Source organism: Fusarium coffeatum (assembly GCF_003316985.1).
Source record: "Fusarium coffeatum strain FIESC_28 chromosome Unknown BRIP53273_contig_61, whole genome shotgun sequence".
In the NCBI taxonomy this organism is placed as follows: Eukaryota; Fungi; Ascomycota; class Sordariomycetes; order Hypocreales; family Nectriaceae; genus Fusarium; species Fusarium coffeatum.
In genome coordinates this window covers 56,306-80,026 of record NW_022157857.1, presented here as the reverse complement: position 1 = coordinate 80,026, position 23,721 = coordinate 56,306, and the positions used below count along the sequence as shown (strand labels likewise).

Below are 23,721 nucleotides of genomic sequence, written 5' to 3'. Positions count from 1 at the left end.
GTACTATCAATTATAAAAGTCGTGCCCTCGATCTAGAAATACATGTTCCTGCTCATGTAGTACAATACAACCTCTTTTATCATTGCCTATAACGAAACTGTTAAAAGCCTATTCAATATATTATACCACACCTCTTGCTATACATATCAACACCAAGGATTATCGAGATGTGTCACATAGTAAACACCACTAGCATCTGCAGTGCTTGTGGCCGTTGGTTGGACGGAGACTCCGATGTCCGACGCTGTCGAGAGGTCAGAGCGCGGTCACGCGATGCAGATGTTACATGTCAATATGACCAATGTCAAGTAAGTGAGGAGACCAGAAGGTTAAGTTGGGCGTACTGTTGGGTGTGTGTCGAGGAGTATAATGAGTGGTTGAGACGGCATGGTCTGCTGTGAATGTCTTGGTTCTTAGTAGGAGAGTGATGCATCGTTTCTAAGTTTCTAGCCTAGCTGCAGGAATGAACAGTTAGATTCAAGATTTATTGCCTACACACAATGCCTGTGAATCGCCACTATATCCAAGGGTACTGTGCTGGACTTTATATCAGACCTTTGTTCACGGAAGTTGTGCATGGTTGCGACGTCGGAAAAGAGAATAAAGATAATGCGTCTAATTCCCGGTTTTATGAATTTCAATAGGAAGGAGAAACCGTTTTCCAGGACACGGCCTTGGCAACCCTCCTCCCAATATGATGGTGAATCCTAGTACCAGGATGCGAAGTATTCGCCCATAGCTAGATACGTCAGTACCGAAACACCAAGTCTTAACAAGGATAGCTGTACTTACACATTTCTTTCCCTTAGGATCAACACAAGTAGCATTTGGCGCTCCCATACTTGCAGGGTCCAAGAAAGCCTGGTAGAATATATCCCACACCTCAACATATGCAACACTCGCATCAGGGTGCCGTCGTTCAAACGCGGCAGTGCCTTTTCTCAAATTTTGATTCCATATGTGAAACCCGTATTGGAGCAGCTCGTGATAGTTGCTCGTCTCGTTGTATTTGAATTTCGCGTTTTGCCGTGTCGGAGTCAAATCAAATGCTAGATGCGTCAGTGTGATCTTCACCTCGAAGAAGGAATTACTTACGTGGCGCTTCCATGAAAACAAACTGTCGGATCCCCATCTCGTATAGTATATCCGACAAGTCAAAGATTCGCCAAACTGCATTGATATACTTCTTCTCAATACTGCGCTTCTTATAAGTAAGCGTAATATCGTTGATCCCAAACCAGATCGTCGCAACGGTGTTCTCAGCAGTCCACACAGCATAATCAGGCTTATGCCCAATCGTGTCATTGAAATGAACGATCTGATTTGCGAAGCTAAACCTCTTATCGACTCGAGGCGGTATTACCTCTGCGTCGACGGTGGAGCCCGACCGGGCGAAGTTGTAGAGGAGCGTAAGCGTGCTGTTGAACTCGGTTGCCATGTACCCTGCCCAGTTCATCCCGCCGGATGATGTTATGCCTGGCAATTTTGGGTTTCCGAGGGGGTTTTTGGCGCTGGGGCCGGGGAGTTTGCCTTTGACTCGGTCGACTCGGTCCATTTCGTACATGCCCGGTCCGGTGTTGGTGTATGTGTAATTCAATTTCATGCCGCCTCGGGTGTAGGAGTCGCCGCTGCGATCTGTTAGCAATTTCGTCTGCACAGCGTAGAATAATGCGTACAAGGCGAGGATGTAACGCTCGTTTGGTAGCGTTTTGCTACTCTTGAATTGTATCCCGCTGCTTTTCGGTAGACTCCGGTATCTGGGCTGAAGAAGGATTACCAATGCAGACAGGGTGCTAACGATGAAGACCGTCGTTAGTATCCATCGCACGAAAATGCTCTCTCTTCTTGGCTTCAACATTATGAACGAATCTGGGATGACAATCCAATGTTGGGCGAGTGTGGGAGAATGGTTCAAGAGCTCAAAGCGCGACGGACAGAGCTGGACTTTTCTTATTCTCTCCTATTGCCTCCCTACATGTGGCGTTGATAGATCGGAGTCCAGCCAGCCATCGTTGATTAGAATTGCTTTTTTCCAGGTCGAATTTCGGGGTCGAAGTTAGCCAATATCTCAGAAATTGGCAACGACCAACAGCTTATTCTCAATTAGGAATAGTAGGGGGCAGAATGTCTCAGGCATAAAGGCCTAAGAAACGAAGGGAGATTCTACGAGCCACTTAAGCTTTGCCAAGTTGAAGAGCCCTCATGATCAACAACAACGGGAATCTAGCCAAGACTGCTAGCCGAGTACGAACAAAGCTTAACCATTCCAACGGTGTCGCTCGTTACGGCTTTTGTCTCGCTTAGGAATCGATGGTCCTGCGCACCACTTTTCATGATCCCTTGCATTAATTGATAGTCATATCAGTCAATTCTCAAGTGACATTTAGACCCGGGCAAAGGCGGAGAGACTAAAAAGCAAGCTTAGATGAACATCCAGAAGATAACAGAAAATAACTACAATCCACTCTACCACCCACTAGCCCTTCCCCAAACATCAACAATCGTCTTCCCGTCACCCTCCTCCGAGTCAACAACGAGATACCACCCATACAAAGCCCCAGTGACACAAGCATGATTCGGAAAAATCACCACATTCTGTCCAACCTCCAACGGCACAGGTGGAATCGCAGAAGTATCCTCATCCTTACCATACTCCCACGCCAATATCGAATGCTCCTGACTAACCCGATCAACGATCAATCGTCTCGTTCCAGAAACTTGACTAACAACTCCCCAGCCGGAGTAAGCAGCACAAGGCTCTCGACCGAGTCCTAGCGTTCCGACAGCGACGAGAGCTTCGGGTTGCGCACGTTCCTTGTCGTTGTAGACGCTGCATACTTCTGCGATGACAGAAATGGCGATTTCGTCTTCGGCAGAACCGAGGTGTCTTCTTGAGTTGGTGGAGACTTGTTGCATGTCGAGAATGGAGTACACACCCGCATGAAGCTCCAGCTTGGTTTTCAGACCACCGGGCTGACCAGTGGTAACTGTTTCGATAGCCTTGCGCAGGGAAGCAGCTGCTGGTGATAAATCCCCTTCGGAAGTGACCAAGTTTTCGACAGCCGTGACCTGAGGAGAAGCACCGACACTAATGATAAGTTGCTTCTCCTTGGCGAATAATTGTGCTTGGGCATTGACCGCCTCCAAACATCCCTGAATTTCCCCCTCTAGATTCCCCATCGCTTGTTCAGGCGTTGAGTCCGCATAGCTCAGACTACTATGCGAATACAACCCCAACAACTCAGCCTCTCCACTCACCTCAAGCTGCGCAAGACTCTCAATCAGACCATTCTTATTCATATACGTCGGCGGTAGACCAGCGCGATGATATCCTGTATCGACCTTTAAAAAGACCCTCGCCGGAAACTTAGCATGCTGGGAGAAATCCTTGACGGATTGAAGTTGAGAGGGATGGTCGATGAGCACGGAGATACTGCCTGGTCCTAACTCCGTGCCGAGAGCAGCTAAGCGAGGGATTTGAGAGCGTGGAAGGGGAAGGCCGTAGAGAATGTCTAGACGACGACCTGCAGCTTTGTACTCTTTGAATAGAGGGAGGAGATGGTCAATCTCTGCAAGGGTGGATACGATGAGTTTGACATCACCACTTCCTTGGCCGGATTGGAGACGGGCGACTTCTATTGTCTGAGAAATATTAGTATTAACACTAAGAATATCCCTGGGGAATTGACCTTGTGAGTTTTGACGTGTGCGCGGAATCCGAGACCAAGCGTGTCGACTGCCTTGAGCATAGACTGACAATGGCGATTGATCTTGGCTTTGTCAAGGATAACTGCTGGTTTGGGGGCATCGTGGATGCTTTTGCCGACGTAGAATGCACAGAGGTCCTCAATGCGAGGAGTCTGTCTTTGAGGAACAGCCATGTTGAAAGTACGATAGAAGTTCTTGCCTAAGTCAATTGAGCTGACGATTGTGTTCTGAATGGTTACGACAAGTATTTATTTTAATTATCGCGGACTCTACTTCTCCGCAGGGTAGGCCAAGAGTCAGACGGACATTCTCAAGTCCGCTCAAAGGATCACGGCGCTAGTACAAAGTTGGAGAGCGATAACGATAACGATAACGATAAGAATCCTCCAAAGTCTAGACTCAGCCCAAGTAACAAAAAATAATTACACATCACAAAAGTGACAAAACCATGTCAGGAAGTCTCATACTCGCAAGCCCCATATGCTCTTGCGATCCATGAATATCATTCTCCATAAATCCACCGGCTGCCTTCTTCACACCCATCCTAACCCTCGGTATAGTTACCTTGAATGAGATAGCTGGGTCAAAAAACCCGATCCAGATGATATTCTCTTCTGCAACACCAATGGCTTTGGCTACATTGCTTGGAGAGAGAAGACCGGAGGTTTTGACGGTGTTGTAGATCTCTTTGGATGAGAATATTGCGTCAATGGTGATTTCGTAGGGTCCTGCGTTTTTGGAACGGAGGACGCTGCAAAGGTCTGATAGGGTTTGGGGATTTGTGATGGGTTGGGATGGAGCTGGTGCTATGTGCTCTGCGCCTGGCATGAATAGCATCTCGCCTGGGATCTTAGGCAGATCCCTGACTCTTGGCTTCATAGATCCATTGCCAATTCGAGAAACACTCCCTCGCAAAAGCGGTCCTTCAAGCCTTCCATCACCGACCGGAAAAACACGCTGCTCATGACTCTCCAGCTCCATCAAATGATAAAGCGAAAACTCCGCACAAGGTCCCAACTCAAGCTCCATTAAGCCTCCAATTCCGAACCCAAAGTTTCCAGCGGTAGCTTTCTGTCCTGGGTATGGAGCATGCTACCACTGTTAGCCAACCGAGAAACGGAAAGAGAACAAGGGGACAAGACTTACGATCATCCCAACTCTAGCTTTCGACGCAATACTATTCGCCAACTGCTGCGTCGAAGCAAGTGCCTCCGCAACAATAAACAACTGTCCTGGGAATTGTCCCTTTCCATAGACGTGGAAATCTACTTTCCAGTGACTTGTGATTTCGGGGTGTTGTTGGGCTACGTAAAGCTTTACGCGTGCTAGAACCTTGTCTATTTGCGAAATGAGGATATCTGGAATCGTTAGCGGGGATACTTGTTCAGGGTGGGTAACGTACAGTCTTTCACGCTGCCCATGAACATAGATCGATATCCCACTATGCGCGCAGCTTCAAGTTTGAACTGGTACGGTGCACCGTCTTTCTCTGACGAGCGGTATCTACTACCGCTTACTCGAACGGTCTTTCCATCGGATAGTTGCTCGTAATGGGAGTTGTCGAGATGGATGGAACCGCCAGGTCCACGAAGAACATCTGGTCGTGTATTCTCATAAAGAGTATGCGCAGCAACAGAAAGAGTCGTACAAACTGAATCAGGAGCCATAGGTCTAATATCAAATAACCCACTCGCATAGACACTAGCCACAGCTCCATGAGACTTAGGAGTAGAACATTGACCTCCACACTCGAGGATCTTCCCCATGTGTAGAAACCCTCCCAAGCTGGAGTGAAGTTGCTCATCAGTTATGTCTGTCTGGCGCATGAGCTGGTGGACGCAATATGCTGCATATGGCGAGGGATCGTAGGCCCGGCCGCCGATGATGATGTCGAAGTCTGGATTGGCGTTCATGGCGTCGAGGAAGGGTTCGTAGCCCATTTGAGCTACTACGCGGAGGGAAGATTGAATCTCTTCTTCGGAGGCAGGAGGGACGCAGGGGCCACAGCCTGTAAGACGGCCCTGGTTGAATCGTTCGAGGATGGTGTCCTTGTTGATGTTTGAGAATAAAGAGATGGTGTTGAACGAGTAATCACTATCGTCATTAGTCCATATACTCTACCTTCAGATAGTAACTCACCCATTTCCTGCCTCCTCGGTAATATCCTTGATAATTTCTTCCATTTCTTTCACATGCTCATCAGTACCATCACCACCAGCTGAAGCAAAAATAAGCGGTACATCAAACGTATGAACCAGCTTCAGAAGTTTAGACAGATCTTTAACATAAGATGACCGAGGAGAGGTCATTGATCCAAGAGCCAACTTCTGCGGTCCACTATCTGTAGAGCCAGAGTCTAGAATGATAGCTGTTGGTATGTTGGGGTCTAGACCGGTGAGTTCGTGATATGTTAGTTTTTCGTCGAAGCCGTAGCCTAACATGCCGACTGGTGTGATGATTTGACATATGGGTTTGTCCATTCTGATAGGCTCAGTCCTTGATTCTCCGTTGGATTGCTCAGTCTGAGCCATGATGTTGCAGTGCAGTAATAACGTAAGAACGAGGAAATAGCTAGGAATAATACAGCAGAGTAAGAATGGTAACACAAGATCTACTGCGCCGAAACAATCACCACCTCCCATTGAGCTATTTATTACATTGAAGCGTACTCAAGCAACCTTGCCAAGAATGAATCTGGAAGCATCGACCGTGTGAAATGGTAGATATCGAAGTACTTTAGTCTGCCGCAGTCACCAACAGTTACCAACCTAGTCCGACGGATAAGCACACGCTGCCAGATGTCCTACGGACAACCTTCAATCACTAGCTTCGGTAGTTCAATTAAGCAGCTATCAAATGCCGATCGCTTAATCTCTCAGATCCGTATCTATTTCTGAAACTTGGATCTTGAATTGATTGACGCTTATCCGTCACAAGTCTCTCAAAGTATCAATTGCTGATACCTACACGTGCTGACAACGCCTGCTCACCGTAGTAAAAAAGAATCTGACATAACGTCTACTTCAGACGCTACAGATAAGCATAAATATTAATTAAACTAAATTCAGCGATTTTATTAATCGTAAGCACTACCTCGCGAAAACCTTTTCGCATCAGCATCGTATCTCAACGCTCGGAAAATTCCCTCCACTCCAGGGTTTCTCAAGTCCGAGGTCCGTAGGGCTTTCAAGGCAAGGGCTGAGCTTATCCACCTTGCCCCTCCAGAATTAAGCCAGCATAAGCACACCAAATCCTACCGAGAAAATGTCCGTATTAGTTTTAGTCCACCAACTGCGCCTTGTCAGCAAACACAGCCATCCTTGTTTCATCTCCGCACAGACTTTTATTGTTATTGGTCCAGCATTTTCACAGCGTAGCATTTGGTCCCGAAGGATTCATGATAGGATTGAACGGACTCCACGGTTGGGAGTCCGCAGGGCTGATCACCAAGTCCGAGGGTGTAGAGTGCGAGCGTTGAAGTAATTTAATACACCAGCAATTCTCCTCCAATTTCTGGAATCCTCATCTTGCAATCACATCTTATACATACCGGATTATTAGTCCGTACGGTGTTATTTCTCATCTAATTTCGCCAATCTTCTCACTTCACTAAAATCGACGCCTTACTGGAACCGTCACCATGGCTTATCACGACAGGCGCGATAGCGATGGAAGTGACCCCATCAAACCAACCCACCACGAAATGGAAGCTTCAAGATCATGGCATCAAGTCCCCCAATCTGAAGAAGACATCACAAACTACGATCTCTACACATCTCAAACCCAAGACCTGAAATATACAACATCACCATCTGCACAACCCCAAGATGACGAATCTCAGATGCCTTTGCGTCAAGCTATTAAGCTCTACCCAAAGGTAGCAAAATACTGTCTCGCAATGAGTATCCCCGTTATCGGCTGGGGTTACGATCTCGTCATCGTCGGCGCTATCGTGGGTACAGACAGCTTCTTGGAAGATTACGGAGAAATGATCCATGGAAAAATGGACACACCAGGAAATTGGCTTTCGCTTTGGCTGGGCTTACCTCCTGCTGGTGCAGCGATTGGATCGCTTCTCGGTGGTTGGCTACAGGACAAGATTGGTCGAAAGTTTACCCTTATGATGGGTACGATTGTTTCTATCGTTGCTATCGCCTGTATGTTCTTCTCGCATATTCCTGAGCCGCTGGACACGAAGAGGATGTACCTCACTGCTGGTTTGACCATTCAGGGTTTTACTGTTGGTATCGGCAAGGGTGCTTGTGTGACCTGGGTCTCTGAGAATACGCCTACTGCTCTTCGTGGATCTGCAATGGCTCTCTTCCCTGTCTTCACTCTCCTCGGTCAATTGATTGGTCTTCTCGTCACGCTTGCCATTAATAGCATCGAGGGAAACTCCGGTTATCTAGGAGCCTTTGGCTCACAGTGGATTCTCGTCCTTGGCCCTCTTCTGCTGTCAATCTTTATGCCCGAAAGTCCGGCCCATCTCATTCGAACAGGCCAAGAAGAACGCGCGATTAAATCAGCTACACGACTTTACGCACCCAAGGTCAATCCCTATAGTCAACTTGAGCGCATCAGAGCTACGATCGAGGAGGAGAAGGCCCAGACTGCAAATGCGACGTACTGGTCTTGTCTCAAGGGCACAAACCTGCGAAGAACTCTCATCGTTACTCTCGCTGCTATCTTCCCTGGACTGTTTGGTATGGAACTGCTTTCCAACGCTAATTTGTTCCTGCGAAGTATGGGTATGGACAGTATGCCTTCTCTGATCTTCATGGCTGTGGGTGTTGTTGCTGGTATGTTGGGTAATGGCATCGGTTTCTGGCTTCTTTCCCGAACGGGTCGTCGAAACATGATCATCCCTTCTCTGGCCGCAGCTGGAATTCTATGGGGAGTCATGGGTATCACCGGTTTCTGGTCTAATGAAGCTCTCACGTGGGTCGCCGGTGGTATCATGATGTCCGTCATCATCATCTGTGGTCTGGGAGCTTGGCCCGCAGGATTCGCCGTCATCGGAGAAACATCTTCTCTCCAACTCCGATCCCTGACACAAGGTCTGACCAGTGTAGCAGAGAAAGGCTTCTCCATTACGTTGGCTATTGTATTGCCTATGCTGTTCAGTCGAGACAAGGCAGCGCTTGGAGCCAAGACGGCATTTGTATTCTGTGGAACTTCTATTCTTGGAGCCGTTTTGGCGTGGTTGTTTGTTCCGGAGATGAAGGGACGAAGTGCGATTGAGATTGATCAGATGTTTGACATGAAGTTATCTGCGAGGAAGTTTAAGACGACGAGGTTACAGCCTCATCATGCGCAGGAGGCTTCGCCTCTTGCGATGCAGGAGAACTATGCGTAGAGTTGGATGGATAAAGCGTTGTTGAAATTGGGTTTGGGTTTGGTAGCTGTTGGGATAGATGAGAAATTGACTTTATGATTTGTTCAAAATGACTTCGTGTTGTAGATCTAAACGCAAATGCACTGAACACTATTGACTGGAGTGTGACTTGATACTTCTATGCCTTGCTAATGATGTTCTCCGGCATAGTAATGTGTGTCCTGGGGTGGTCCAAGATATTGTTCCACCACTCCAAACGCTAAATGTCCCGGCCGTACACCTTGATAAGGTACCACAACACCCCATTTCAACTTCCTAGCAGCTATATCCGAATTCCTAGCCTGACCTCTCTGTATCAAAGCAGTATCCACATCCCCCTCCTGCTTCTCTGTTTGCAACCTCATGACATGACACGCGGCCGACAAGACGACAGAGTTCCCTGCGAAGACGACCATATCCTTGCTCAACTTTGTTCTCCCAATGAATATCGGGATAAGAATAGCGCAGAGGCATATAACAAGAGTGATGAGAACTGCTAAGGTCGAAAACCCTAGTCCTCTTCCGCTCCAGAGACCTTCTTCGTAGGGTGGATATGCTTGATAACCGATATTAACTTTGGGGAATAGACAATTTGACAACAACCAGTGGAGGATACCGCTCATCGCAATCAACGGAATGGACCAGATATAGGGCAGCTGTAAACGGTGTGTCCCCTGCTGTGAACCTCTAGGCGCCGATACGCGAAGAGGTACGAATCTCCGTCCAAATTCTGAGAGTTCGCGCTCAGATAGCATACGGGTCATGATGTTATTGTAAGCAAAATATGACAAGGCGAGGACGAGATGAGGTAGGTTTGCGAATAGAGCTCGGTGAATGTCGCCCATGTCGTCTGATCGCTCTGGTCCGGCGTTAAGGTTGTGCCCCAGTGTTTGAGACGTAGGACCGAAGGTAGATTTCGTTCTGTAAAACAGCGGTTAGAGGACTTGTGGTTCAGGAGATTGAGGAGTACTTACACCGGCTGCGTTCGAGATCCCTCTGCGAGAAGACCAACACCTATACCAAGAAATACTGCAAACAGAAGATATGAAGATATCCATAGTCCTCTTGGAACAGCACATCCCAACTTCCTCGCCTCTCCCCTCCATTCTCTCGCACCAGCATCGCGTCTCTTGCCCTTCTCTACTTGATCGCCAGGAGCCCCAGCCCAACACATCCCAGCCGTCGAAGCATCCGGCGCACTGATAAACGAATCAATAGCTTCTCCCGGCGTGACAAGCAGATTGTCGTGCCGGCATTTGATGACCACCGCTAAGCAGACCAGTGCTTTAAGTGCTGTGAAGATCCAACTGACCAGCAACGCAACGTTGGAAACGCGTACGCCACAGGATTCCTGGATCGGTTCAGCCAGGCAGTATAGTGCTTCAAGCTCCTCTGGTCCAGAAGTAAAGTTCGTCTTCACGATACTTGTGTTGACATCCAGTCTGAGTTTGGATGCAATCCTGTCTTCCTCTGTGAAAGGCTTGCCGACACCCACTCCTGCTTCGTTCCATTGGATGTAATCGTCCGTCGGACTTAGCCTCTTCATCAGGAATAGAGGATTGACGGTTTCTGATCGATTCGAAGATGGTAGGTCTGAACGAACCTCAGACGTTCTCCACCCTTTCGTTGACGGGTTGCCGGGCTCTTGAACAACCATAACCACATTCCGATGCTTCCGAAGGGCTTGGTATGGATCGTTGTAAATTTCCATACAAGTACCAACGGTCATATTGCTCCAGCTCGTCGCATTGGTAGCGACCTCTTCAATGAACCGATTTGCATGCTCTAACCGTCCATCAACAGGAAATTGAGTCCCTGGATACTTCCAATCAAACGAGTCCGCTCCCACACCCGGTATCTCAAACTCCGCACCGTCAAGAAATGGTTCCGACGCGACAACAAAGAAATTCTCAGTAGACACATGAACTGTATAAATACTTGCATTCAGAAAAAGATGGATAGGAATCGAACTCAAACTCAATAACAACCAAAAGAAGCCTTTCGATCCTGAGAAAAATGACCTTGTGAGGTTATGTAGCGACTGCACACCGACTTCAAGATATTCACCGCTCGAATGCGCCTTATCGATGACTTCTCTCGTCGGCGCCGTGAGGATTTGCATAAAGAAGTTGGATGATGAGAGGATTAGTGTGCCGAGGATATTGATGATGAGATGGACTGCTATGTCGACTTTTGAAGAGTGCGAGCAGCTTCCTTTGTAAATCTCGCTTGTGCCAGCGGACTCATGTTTGAAGCCAATTCTTGATACACAGAATAGTAAGAGTAAGATGATGGTTAAAATCCAAATGAGGATCGTGTTGATGAGCGCTGTTCTTCTCCAGCCGGCAGAAAGCCAGAGCTTGCAAAGCCTCAGCGTTTCGGAAATCATAATTTCGTTACAGCATCACCGTCCTTCAATTCTTAATGCCCTTGAACTGGGGATCAGCAAGTATTTATCCTCGTGCGGCATTTTGAGGGAGGCTGTAGAGTCTCAGCCACCTCAACCCCAAGTAAGTAGCCTTGGCGTTTTTTCAGCTTTGGTTGATCATTGCTCAACTTTATTAATCACATGGCTTTTGGGTACATGGTATGCTGGATGTGGAATAGCCTCAACATCTGTTTGCGGGGGTTGAAAGCACGGCCACGATTGATCCCTGCTTTGTTAGCAGCGGCGTTTACCTTTCGGTGAAGCAAATGTGAAACAATTAAAGGGTCTAGATTCATGGATCAATTGCGGTGTTCTCACTTGGGACCTTTACTGACATTGCAAAACCAGCTTGAAACTGAAACTACCCTTCGCTAGCACGTGTATATCTACTTTAAGTCTAATAACAAAACAAGCAAATCCTCTCAATCATCGCTACTCCAATAATGGTTCACCTGAGGCTTAACATCCTCAGTTCCATACGCACTCCCTCCATAATCCAGATACCCCTTCGTATAAGGCACAGCAGGAAACTTCATCTTAATATCCTCCTCATTTCCAAAAACCCAAACCGTCGCCATACCCATAACCTGATGCTGCGCAACATGACAATGCATCATCCAAGCACCAACATTCTCCTCCGTCACTCTTATCCTCCACGCTCTCCACCCAGCTGTATGGTGCGGTACACCTTTAACTGCATATCTATATAAATTAGTCGTATCGCGTAGTACAGGCGTGAAGTTGGTAAAGTGCTCTTCGTTGGATGTGGCGTTGTATGTTCCGTTGCCGGATCCTAAGTCGTAGATGTGGTAGCCGTGGACATGCATAGGATGGAAATCCCAGCCTCCTGTTGGACCGTTGTTGTTTTGCCACACTATATCCAGGACCTCGCCGATTTTCGCAGGGAAGGCTTTCGTCACAGGGTCGAAGCCGCCATGCTCAAGAGCAGCGGTGTAATTGGGGGTTTTGCCGTTTTCGTAGATTTGGATGAGGTAGGGGACTTGATGGTGTTCTGCTTGAACACTTTCCTTCCATGGTAGACCATTTTGCCTAGTCATCGTTAGTGGAGTGGGAATTGGGGGTACTCTGGATAACTTACGCCCATGCTACTGTGCCGTTTAGAGTTCCGTTCTCATAAGCACCCGTCTCCATGATTTGATTGATCTGGATAGTCACTGTCCTCGTAACATCCGATAACTTGGGGAACGCGGCATTGTTCTTTTCCGACAACCCTTCCAGAGCATACTCGAGGTAATCAGATGTGTCATTCGATAACATAACAGGTGACTTCTCGGGGAGCGTCTTGGGAAGGTCCTGATACTCGTCGCAGTTGTACTTGAGCAGAGCATAACCGCTGATCATCTGTGGTCTGTCGCGACTCTCGTAACGGATCCAGAATTGTGACCGGTCTCCCTGGCAAACTTCCTTCGCAGGTTTGGTGATCATGAGATAGCTGAAACGCTGACCGGAAGATACCTGAACATGATCAATGTGTGCAGGCTTGGTGTATGATCCATCGGCCTCGATAACGGTAAGGTTGGTATGATCATCAATACCAAGCTTGATCATCGACAACGCTGTAGCGCTGATGACCCGAAGACGATAAACTTTACCCGGATCAACATCGATAACATGCGGCATACAACTCTTGTCATCCGCCTCCCAAAAACTCTTATTCCCGCTATTCCCCTGTATGGTAATAGCCTGCGGCTCACCCGACCACTTAAACGGATCCGCCAGCAATCCCTCTTCAATCACTCCATCCTCAGCAGCATAATTATCCGCGACAATAAGCGCAACGTCACCATCATACTCATACTGAGGCTCGTCGGCATCTTCAACAATCAGAATGCCATGCGCAGTGACGATCTGAAAGCCAACGTGCGAATGATAAAAGTAAGAGCCCGCATCTCCCCTCTCGGGACGAATCTCGTAATCGAAGAAGTGACCCTCGGGAATGGGCCATTGGCTGACTAGCGGTGTACCATCTGAAAATGGTGCTGCACGCTGACTCAGACCGTGCCAGTGCTGGTAATGTCAGCTTGAGTAAAACAGATTGATGAGGTGTGCTTACGACTGTGACGTTGTTGTCGGGAATGTGATTATATACTCTTATCCATGTCGTTTGCTCTTCTTTGAGATAAAGGGTTGGGCCGGGGAATGTGCCGTTGAACGTAACGGATGATCGTGTTTTGCAGTTGATTTTTATATCGTCAAGGGTGGCTTCTAGAACGTAGTCCGGCGTAAAGGTATCGTCGTGGACGTGGGTTTTGGCGAATACGCCCGCTACCAATGGCAGCAACGCAAGGAAGTGAGGAAACATCTCTGATTGACAACGCGAGTAGCACAGGAAAAGAATTTGGGATTGGGCATCGTTCATTTATAAACGTGTTACAAGGTCTCAGCCATGTTACACGTAGCAACGGTAGCATCGCAATCTAGACCAGGCCAATCCCATCAAGCTTTCAGCCAGTCGTCAGGGTGAGCACTAAGGCATAATCACAGCAAAAAAAGCTAGCTTTGTTTCCCAAAATGGTGCTATACGACGGTAAATGACGTCCATGATCGCCAATCCAAGGTGAGATTTGACAGATTATGGGGTAAATGACAGGGAAAAAGCCAAGGCTCATAGTCTGCTAGTCTCGTATGTCAGGACGAAGGATTCGAAGGATTCAAGCTTCACTGGAAAACTGGGAACAGCTCAGGTTGACAGGCGCGCGACATGGGCTATTTGGGGCTAGTGAAGTGGTGATCTGGGGCTGTGGGCTTATCTAGGCGCTATCTAACATCTACAGAGTGAGATCACCTCATCAATTAATTATCCTTCGGAAAATAGAGGATAGTATTGGTCGTCTATCATACGGTTTGCCGATTGACAGCTCAAAGAATCAATTGCCGACTCCAGTTACTGTCGCTTAGCGGGCTGAGCATGGCATGGCGCACGCTTTGCACAGCCCGCAGAGATTTCGAATGATAGCGAGATACCAAACTACCACATCTGGTGTTGAGCTATGGTACAGTCAATAGATGCTGGAGCTCAGAAAAAAGGGACCGATACTCTCAGCGGCATATCTAGAGTACGGGTGCTATCCCTCTCTCTGTATTGGAGCTCTACTTGGTGGTGATATCGATATGTCTCCAACAAATGTTGGTATCGCATTAACAGGGAAAATCTTTGCGGGCTGTCGGTGCCGTTAGTGCATCCATGCCTCAAATGGAACGCGTAGCGCGCTAGGGATCCCTGAACTTACCCTACGGCGACTGAACACACGGCAATTGAATTTATGGGGATTGAACCGGGACGCGGGGATTGACTCTATGGGAATCAAAACATGGCAATTGAAATGTGACTGAATGACTTGAGTAGAGCGCGAACAGTTTTGAAGGCATTTGTGGCACGATCGTCGAAATGGATGAGATTTGCTAGATTCCAGAGTCATAACATAGAACCTATTGCGCTTACCAAAAGCTTCTGCTAAGCAAACATAAAATTGGGCTTCCCAACGATTGTCATGCCAAAAACGCAATCACGAGCAATAGCATTTTGAAACAAATATGCGTTCTGACCATCCATAATCTACATATCGTCCAAGGCAATAATAGTTATTCCTGGTTCCCGCGGGCGACGTTCAACCTCGCCACATCCGCCACATCGTCATGCTGTACTACTGTAGAAAACTGAATGAGTCAGCCTAGACTCTTGGTTAGAACTTCAACAGCGAGTAATCTAATGATACTTCAGGCACGTGAGGTATAGTCTCTTCAGTTTGCCTGCCGGATTACACTTCCAAACAACGGCTACAAGAACCTTCTAAGCCTTACGCTAGGGCTGGTTGATGAATCAAGTCATGCATAGAAGTGAAAACGATGCATCAGAAACAATGTGATTTGCTTCAATAACGTCACTGGTAGATATAATCATGAGGCTGAGACGGTTCTCCCCGGAGCGACTCCGAGGATATGAGATTAGACAACTCAAAGTCTTGCCAAGGCTTCATTCTGCATCATTGCATACTCTTGACGAGATGAAGGCCAAGACATATACCCCTCTCATCCGGATCGCTGGATCAAGTGCCGACAGATACCGACGAGCGAGGTTGAACCCTGTACAGATGAAAATCACTGAATCGTGTTGCACTCTTTATGGGGTCTGACCGGCATAAGCATTGACCCTCGATGTGGATTTTGATTCTCGGCATGGATTTACAGTAGGCATCTACCATGATCAGAGGCGGGGATATCAGCTTGAATCACAAGCAGTCAGCTCCGAACGTGCGGAATGAATGGGATATGATATGAACATCTAATACGTTCTGCTTATGAATAGCTGATAGTGTCAACTAGAACGCACAACCTGTATGTTGGAGTTCCACCATAGAACAACCTCTTGAACTGTACGACTTGGGAATCGACCTTCAAGAAATTTAAATAGATGGATTCCCTCTTACTCAGCGCATATGAAACTATTGATTGATGATAAGATATGGTGAGAGGCTCCCGGCGGATCTCCGTGAGATCCATATTTCCAGGGGCATTTCGCATAAAGAAGCAAAACCCACATGCCATGCCTTGCAAGGCATACCCTGTTTATAAACTCATCAAGACCCAGTCAGCTACTGCTAGTATGGGAGAACGTGGACGGATATTAACCACTACTCTTGTCAGAACAATCTCTTCTACGCTACCAGTTAGCTGGCTCGCTCTGTCATAGTCACCACTGGTCAACGTCTAGTCTGTCGCTATTATAGTCATCATCCACCTGACCCTAATCCCCCACAAGCATTTCATCCGGTTTGTTAAGCTACAGGTCTAAAATAGTTAATTACTCTCGGGGCAATGCAACAGTCCACTAGTATCGGACTCAAAGGAAATAATTGGTAATTAGCAGGCTGTGCTATTATCGTATCTCCTTATTGAACGAGCTAGACTAGCTAGCTTGTCTCGGGGTATCTGGAACACGGGCCGCTTGGCAGAAGCAATTGGTCAGGTATACGGATGAGCTTGGACAGTAAGCTTGTTGTAGGCGAAAGACTTCATTTGGCCCAGTTCGCCGACGAAGGGACCAAGCTACTAAGCAATTTATTGTCAAGAAGCTCTGTCAGACCTGGGGCTAGCATGATGTCTTGGGTGGCGAATTTTCTGAGGCTATATCCATCACTATCTCCATAGAAATTGTCGCTACCGGTTCTGCCGCCATGCGATTCATGCGACGCTCTGATAATTCCCGCGGGAAGTTGTGTCCGGCTGGATGACTGTATTTGGGGATAGCATCATGCAGCTCGAATTCTGCAAAAGATAAGGGAAATGATGTGCTTTGATTTTAGATAAGAAATGTCATGTTTCAACTGTGTTGCAAGAGGCATTTTGCTGAAACATGCATCCGGATGAAGAAGTCTGCATTATCTGTCAACTCCAATGTGTCAAACGATGGATCAAAAAGGTAACCTGTCATTGCATGGTAAACGGGGGCCAAGTTATTCAGCTCTTGGCATCCAGACGAAAAGTTAAACCCAAATAGGTACATTTTTTGACTCATGAGACCGCAGACTTGGTTCCTCTACAGGGTTCCACCTCGTCATGTCAAGATCGCATCTTGACCAACAACCATCCTCTTGACAAAGTGTACAGAGTCATTAGGTGGAGATAGTTCACGGACCACTGACAAGGTAACATCGAGAACACGGCCCGGATTATCAAAGATCACCCCGTATCAGGACTAATTTGTTTCATACAGTAGTTCGTGACAGAGGAATGTCTGATTTACAGCACTTGAGGTCTCAGATATATCCATCAAAACTCAAGCTACCGGATCTTTTGCCAGATTTTATCCACGCTAGAAGTGTGTCAAGGAAAAGGTCCGATGCCACTGGAGACTAGTGTATGCTAACTCAGGGGTCTCTGACTCTGTGCCACTAAGCCGCACAGGCACTAAGTAGCAAGTAGTCGTTAAGCTCCGAGACGTAAAGAAAAACACGCACCAAAATCATGATATGACCTTTCTGTGCCGCAACAAGTAGTGTTTAAGCCCCCCGAGACTACTGTAACGGTTGAACGTTCAGCCCAGACAATTAACGAATTGTTTTCCCAAAGTGATGATTGCATCCGTTCAGGCGAACTAACCTCGTCGGAAATAAGTAATCAAGATGGTATGGCGTCATGTCCTTCTTCTCCACTAGACTTTCAGTTTTTTCTTTTTGGCGGTTAATCACTCTTTTTTCATCCCGAATGTCCCGAGGTTGAGCAGATCTGCAACCGAGTGGAGTCGGGAATCGCGCAAGTGACCGAACCTTATCGTCTGGATGCAATGCTACGTACTTATCTTTCTTTACCACCGGAAATATTGCTATAGCATCCTGACATATTTTCAGCCATACCGTTCAATTGGCTTGGCACCTTCCCATAATGTCCGAAGCTTCTAGCCACCCATGACCAAAATACGAGGTGGTAGTGCAGCGGAAAGGAACCGTCTGCTACTCTCACACGTGCTCGCCACAGACACAGGGGCTAGCCGATCTGTCCCCAGTCCCCACGAGACTTGTTCATCCAATAGAGTCCCAAACAGCCCCTGCATGTCTTCAGGGGTTTCAAACGTTATCTGCCTCAGTTATTATGCAGACCATCGCCCAGAACACCTATATCACGCCAGAGCAGTTCCATGTTGGTAGTCACCTTCCTACAATGTTTGATCTTTTGACCTCTCGCTTGCTCTATTGTCACTTCGGTGGCGAAAATATACCCGAAATCTCGGGAATATCTAGCCTTTTTCAGACTACAATATCCACAAAGCCAGGATAAACCTGACTCTCAAGCGGGTCAAAAACGTGGACTCTTGAATCGAGTGCGTAGCTGTCCGTGCACGTCTGATCGCGAAACTAAGACCAAGCGTACCAAGGGGGTTTGTGGTTCGCAGCAGCTCTTCTTTAGTCTCAGGCCCCGTCCCTGCAGATGATCTGCGCATATATCTGGGGACGACCACCCCCCTGGGATGATTTAAAAAAGAAATGTGTGCCTCTTACTCCAAGATCCTGCGTTCCTCGTGTCGTAGCTCAAGTTATACATCATGAAGCTGTTTCGTGGGATTCTTGCATACCTTTTGGTGTGCTTACCTTTGGCATGGGGCAAGGATGACCCCATGGCTCTATTGGCTACTTTGCCTCCATGTGCAGTAAGTTGGAAATTGCTTTTTCTCTGTTGGGAATGATTACTGACGTGTCTAGTTGAAATGCATGGTTACTGCCGTCGAGGCTTCGACATGTGAACTTGGCGATGTCAAATGCACATGCACCAATGCGGCGCTCACAGCCCAGATCGAGAAATGCGTCTTGACGTCCTGCACCGTCCCTGAAGCTCTGAGTATGTCACTCCCCGTTTGGCGCAAGACCTCCACTGACAATCACAGGCACCAAGAACACCACCTTGACAACATGTGGTGCCCCCGTCCGCAATCACCGAGCCGAATTCGTTACCCTCAACGACGTTATGGGCACCATCTCGGGCGTCTTTGTCCTCCAACGATTCGCAACAAAATTCTTCTATAAGCTTCCTCTCGGCCTTGACGACCTCTTCATCGCCTTGGTCATGTGTTGCGCGATCCCCTCCATCGTCATCAACTCATATGGTCTAGCACCCAGCGGCATGGGTCGCGATGTCTGGACGCTAGAACCGGACCAAATCACCAGCTTCGGCCGCTACTTCTACGTCATGGCCGTTCTTTACTTTGCCCTCCAATGTTTCCTTAAGTTGTCTATGATTTTCTTTTACCTTCGCATTTTCCCAACCAAGGGCGTTAGGAGGAGTCTTTGGACCAGCGTTGGCTTCACGTCCTTGTTCGGCATTGTCTTCGTCTTTGTTACGATTTTCCAATGTCGACCTATCAGTTATTTCTGGACCAAGTGGATGCACGATGCCGACCACCCCGGAACATGCGCTGATATCAATGCTATCACGTGGTCTGGCGCTGTCATCAACATTGCTCTTGACTTTTGGATCTTGGGTATTCCGCTTTCGCAGTTGAAGAAGATGAACCTGGATTGGAAGAAGAAGTGGGGTGTAGGAATGATGTTCAGCGTTGGTATCTTGTTAGTATCCCCCCAATGTTGTACTTGATCTCTACTAACATATTCCAGCGTTACAATCATGAGTATCCTTCGTCTCAGCGCCACTGTCCGAGCCGGAACAAGCGGCGCCAACTCAACATGGGAATACCTCGCCGTGACAAAATGGTCCACCATCGAAGCCAACGTCGGAATTGTCTGTGCCTGTATGCCCTCTCTCCGAATTCTTCTCGTCCGTATCTTCCCCAAGGTGCTTGGCACATCCAAGCGTCGCTACTACAACTACGGAAGCGACCAGTACGGCAGCAAGCACGGTGGTCCCAACTCGAATATCAACCGCTCTCGCGCGCAAACCCTTGGAACAACTTCCAAGGTTGATAAGACCAACCATTCACATTCACGGGTTGATCCTGTTGGTATCACTTGTGATCGCTCTTATGAGGTGGAGTACGGCAATAATGATGAAGTTCAATTGGTTTATATGAAGGATATGGATAGGAGCAGTGCGAGGTCGAATGAGGTTTAGTTGGAGCTCTGGTACATTAAGCGCTTGGCTCTTTTACTTCCGCCGCTCGCTGTTAATTGTTTTATGAGGTGTTCAATTGGACAGCTTTCGGCGTAAATGATAATACCCCTTAGGATTACAATACAATATTTTCTAATTGAATCACACCCAATTTTCGATAATCTGAATCCTTGAACAGTCAACGGGTGACATTGAAGTTAGGACCTGTCAGCACCAACAACCTTGGCGTCGCATTTTAGCCTCAATCAAGCCAAGTCCATAGGATTTCAAGTCCGTCAGACAAGATAAGCTCAAAGCAAGTTCTGACAAACAATCCTTCAACTACGTCAGAATTATCAATCCCTGTTGACATAGGCGCGCCCTTCATGTGATTGTCATCAATCCTTGGCACGTCAAGACGATCACATAAATTGAAACGAGTCCGTGACACGGGCTCTCAGACTTCAGTAGATCCCCATTGTATTTCCGCACATCAAAATGACTTCCACAAGCACCCTGACTCCAATCTCGGACCTCGGCAGATCGACAGACTCTAGGCCAGGTTCTGACGGCACTGGAATGCAGATCATACGCCCAGACCCGTCAAATGACACTCCACTAGCCGAAGATCAAGTGCCGGACCACGCGACGAGTGCAATTCCCGACGGTGGCTACGGTTGGACCATTGTCGCTTCGTGCTTCACTCTGCTCTTCTGGATTAACGGGTACACTACTGCTTGGGGTGTTCTTCAAGCTGCGATCGTCCAGTCACCGAGACTGCACACTAATATTCGCACTATTACCTTTGTGGGAAGTTTGTACATGGCTTGTATGGTTGCGTTTGGACTTCTCTCTGTGCGAATTTCGAGACAATATGGTATTCGGTATACAAGTCTTACAGCGACTATCCTGTTCGGCGCAGGCTTGATCATCACGAGTTTCACGCTCGAGCATCTGGCAGGACTCTTCTGTGTCGCGGGCTTACTCGTCGGTCTCTCAACATCATTACTATACACCGCTACAAATACCCTTCCTGTGCAATGGTTCAGCAGTAAACTCGGCACCGCAAATGGGATCGTCAAAGCAGGTGGTGGCGTAGGCGCGACAGTCCTCCCACTCGCAACACAAGCGATGATCAACAAGGTCGGACTACAATGGACGTTCCGCATTCTTGGCTTTTCAATCCTCGCTACTGGAATTCCGTGCGCTTTGATGCTAAAGGACTTTGCGCGGGGTAGTTCGACATCTCGCTTTGACTGGTCGCAGCTAAAAAGCATGCCGTTCTTGACACTTGCCATGGCGGGGGCTGTCGGAGTATTTGCCTTATTCGTACCTCCGTTCTTCCTACCCGTGTTTGCGAGGTCGATCGGCCTTTCGGCATCAACAGGTGCCGGTCTAGTGGCTGGATTTGGTGCTTCGACAGCAGTTGGACGATTTGCAGGTGGTTGGATCTGCGATCGCATCGGTTCCTTCAATGCTCTTGCACTCGCCGCTTTGATCAACAGCGTATCCATGCTCGCAATCTGGCCCGTCAGTTCATCCCTGCCACCACTTTTTGCCTTCGCTATCATCAACGGTTGTGCGAACGGGAGTTTCTTCGTTGCGCTTCCCACGGCTGTGGCGACGCTGGCTCCTGGTTCTGCTGCTGCGTCTATCAGTTTGATGACTTCGTTCTGGACGCCGGGGTATTTGATGGGAGCACCTATTGCGGGAATTCTTATCGATTCGCAGCGTGCTTCGGAAGCTGATTCGATTGAGCCGTATAGGGCGGCTATCTTTTATGCGGCTGGTGTTGGATGTGTTGCGACGCTTCTTATTGTTGTTTCTAGGATGCTGTTGAGTAAGAAGTTGATCAAGAGACTATAGAATTGGACTACAATATCCTTTACTTAGTTGAATCCATGTCATCTTGATCGTCCTGATGTTTTTGAAAAAGAAAAGAAATTTATCATCTTCTAATGACTTTTAAGTTCCGTGGATATAATTTTCCTTCATAAACGGAAGTGATACACCGTCTTCAAAGGTGTGATTGTCGGCCATGAGCTGTAAACTTCTAGCGTGGTAGCCTGGAGACCATGGGATGTTAAAGCCGGCATGTCATGCGTTGAACACTCCAGGCTGCTCATGAGTACAGCCTTGTTGCGGTGGCCCTCGTTTTTAAGCATCTGTATCTAGTACTATCCCCTGTTTCCCAACGTTCCTTCCCTTACTTCCAGTAACTCGGTCATCGTCAATTGAACCATTGTCAGTTACACGAAAATGCACATGACTGTCAGAGAGATTGGCAGTAGTTAGATGGCGATCAAGGACTACTCTTCCATTCCTCTCTTCTAGCGTCTCAACAGGTGTTGGAGGACCGACATCGAAGTCAGCATGCGCCTGTCGCTGAAGTGAAGTCGAGCTTGAAGTGAGACCGCAGCCTGCTCTGCAACGATGAACATGGCTCAAGGGTTCTATGTAAGGTCAGTTGTGCTTCTTATTATCTTTCTTAGTCTTATTATCATGAAGTCGCTTTATATTTTGGCTTAATAGTTCTCACTAATATGTATATAACAAGGTGTTACTGAACTCATGGACAGGTACGCAAAGGGGCCTCAACCTAGAACGGAATGTTTACGGTAATTATATGAAAGCAGAATGCACCGTGGCAATTCGAAATTTGAAAGCCAACTTGATGTTGTAACCTTTTGTTACCTAGCCACAGCTATTCTTTCGCATAGGAGCCCGTGATTTTATAAGAAGAAATAAATTATAATATCAATAGGAATATATTTAGCCCAGCCATGTGTATAATCATTCACCTATATCCTTATCCCGAATAGCTCTTACTTTTTCTTGAACCATTTAGGCCTTGCTATTAGTCCCGTCCACGATCATCCGTTTTCGAGTAAGGAAGCTATGTCGTATCAGTAAAAGCATCACCAAATGAGCGCAGAACTACTTACACAATGAAACGACTTGATAGGCGAGATACTGAAACCAATTCCGGCGTCGTACACGCCGCAATAGGGGTAACCATCCGTCGACCAATAACGTCGAACAGCAACTTCGCAGTTGTCGTCGGCATAGACTTCACAAGCCGTGCCTGGCTGGACAAGGACAGCTTGAGGTACGAAGGCCTCGCCGTCGCAGGCGCCTTTGTTGACACCTCCGTTTGTGAACTTCTCGCAAGCAGTGCCTGGCATGTCCTTGCCAAAAGTGTAGCAGGCACCATCGACGTCGCTGGAGATGGAGCGATATTGTGTATCGTCCTTAGGATTGCAAAACCATTGATCATAGAATGTTGCTGCGATACTATGTAAGTACAATGCTATGCTGAAGGTGATAGTGGAGATGACCTACCTTGCCATGCTGAGACTGGGGTCATGACTGCCAGAAGAACGGCAAGAGAAGTGCTGGCAGAGAAATGCATCTTGTTGGTTTTGAGTCTGAATGGTAGTGAAGTGTTGAATTGATGTTTGAGAATGTAGAGAGTTCAAGAACTGCTTGTTAAATGAAGAAGAGATGCAGAATGAGATGCAGAACGGAGAGACAAGAGAGATAGCAAGGACTTTATAGAAAAGAAGCCAGACAACGAGCTACGCGACTCAGAGATTGATGTTTCTGTAGGCGGTGCATACCTGAGTCCGAGAATTCGAGTCCGAGAAGGATT

At 47.6% G+C, this 23,721-nt stretch overlaps 7 protein-coding genes across 7 annotated transcripts; 3 read left to right on the top strand and 4 right to left on the bottom strand.

Annotated features, from left to right (window-relative positions):
- Nucleotides 1–637: 637 nt before the first annotated feature.
- FIESC28_02792 (uncharacterized protein) lies at nt 638–1,858 on the bottom strand (the record flags this gene model as incomplete). Its single annotated transcript, XM_031156941.1, has 4 exons — nt 638–739; nt 793–1,049; nt 1,096–1,628; nt 1,677–1,858. The coding sequence occupies 4 exons, from the start codon at nt 1,856–1,858 to the stop codon at nt 638–640; spliced, it is 1,074 nt and encodes a 357-aa protein (XP_031018893.1).
- A 608-nt stretch (nt 1,859–2,466) lies between these two features.
- Nucleotides 2,467–6,239, bottom strand: FIESC28_02791 (uncharacterized protein; the record flags this gene model as incomplete). Its single annotated transcript, XM_031156940.1, has 6 exons — nt 2,467–3,642; nt 3,690–3,907; nt 4,176–4,800; nt 4,855–5,066; nt 5,111–5,802; nt 5,848–6,239. 6 exons carry the CDS (start codon nt 6,237–6,239, stop codon nt 2,467–2,469), a joined length of 3,315 nt encoding a protein of 1,104 aa, XP_031018892.1.
- A 1,109-nt stretch (nt 6,240–7,348) lies between these two features.
- Nucleotides 7,349–9,064, top strand: FIESC28_02790 (uncharacterized protein; the record flags this gene model as incomplete). The annotated part of the gene is made up of 1 exon (XM_031156939.1): nt 7,349–9,064. One exon carries the CDS (start codon nt 7,349–7,351, stop codon nt 9,062–9,064), a length of 1,716 nt encoding a protein of 571 aa, XP_031018891.1.
- Nucleotides 9,065–9,231: 167 nt separating this feature from the next.
- Nucleotides 9,232–13,833, bottom strand: FIESC28_02789 (uncharacterized protein; the record flags this gene model as incomplete). Its single annotated transcript, XM_031156938.1, has 5 exons — nt 9,232–10,003; nt 10,057–11,008; nt 11,995–12,560; nt 12,610–13,538; nt 13,585–13,833. 5 exons carry the CDS (start codon nt 13,831–13,833, stop codon nt 9,232–9,234), a joined length of 3,468 nt encoding a protein of 1,155 aa, XP_031018890.1.
- A 4,737-nt stretch (nt 13,834–18,570) lies between these two features.
- Nucleotides 18,571–20,090, top strand: FIESC28_02788 (uncharacterized protein; the record flags this gene model as incomplete). Its single annotated transcript, XM_031156937.1, has 4 exons — nt 18,571–18,675; nt 18,728–18,863; nt 18,910–19,588; nt 19,637–20,090. 4 exons carry the CDS (start codon nt 18,571–18,573, stop codon nt 20,088–20,090), a joined length of 1,374 nt encoding a protein of 457 aa, XP_031018889.1.
- A 477-nt stretch (nt 20,091–20,567) lies between these two features.
- On the top strand, nt 20,568–21,935 carry FIESC28_02787 (uncharacterized protein; the record flags this gene model as incomplete). The annotated part of the gene is made up of 1 exon (XM_031156936.1): nt 20,568–21,935. The coding sequence occupies one exon, from the start codon at nt 20,568–20,570 to the stop codon at nt 21,933–21,935; it is 1,368 nt and encodes a 455-aa protein (XP_031018888.1).
- A 991-nt stretch (nt 21,936–22,926) lies between these two features.
- FIESC28_02786 (uncharacterized protein) lies at nt 22,927–23,481 on the bottom strand (the record flags this gene model as incomplete). Its single annotated transcript, XM_031156935.1, has 3 exons — nt 22,927–22,965; nt 23,015–23,355; nt 23,412–23,481. 3 exons carry the CDS (start codon nt 23,479–23,481, stop codon nt 22,927–22,929), a joined length of 450 nt encoding a protein of 149 aa, XP_031018887.1.
- Between the last annotated feature and the right edge of the window lie 240 nt (nt 23,482–23,721).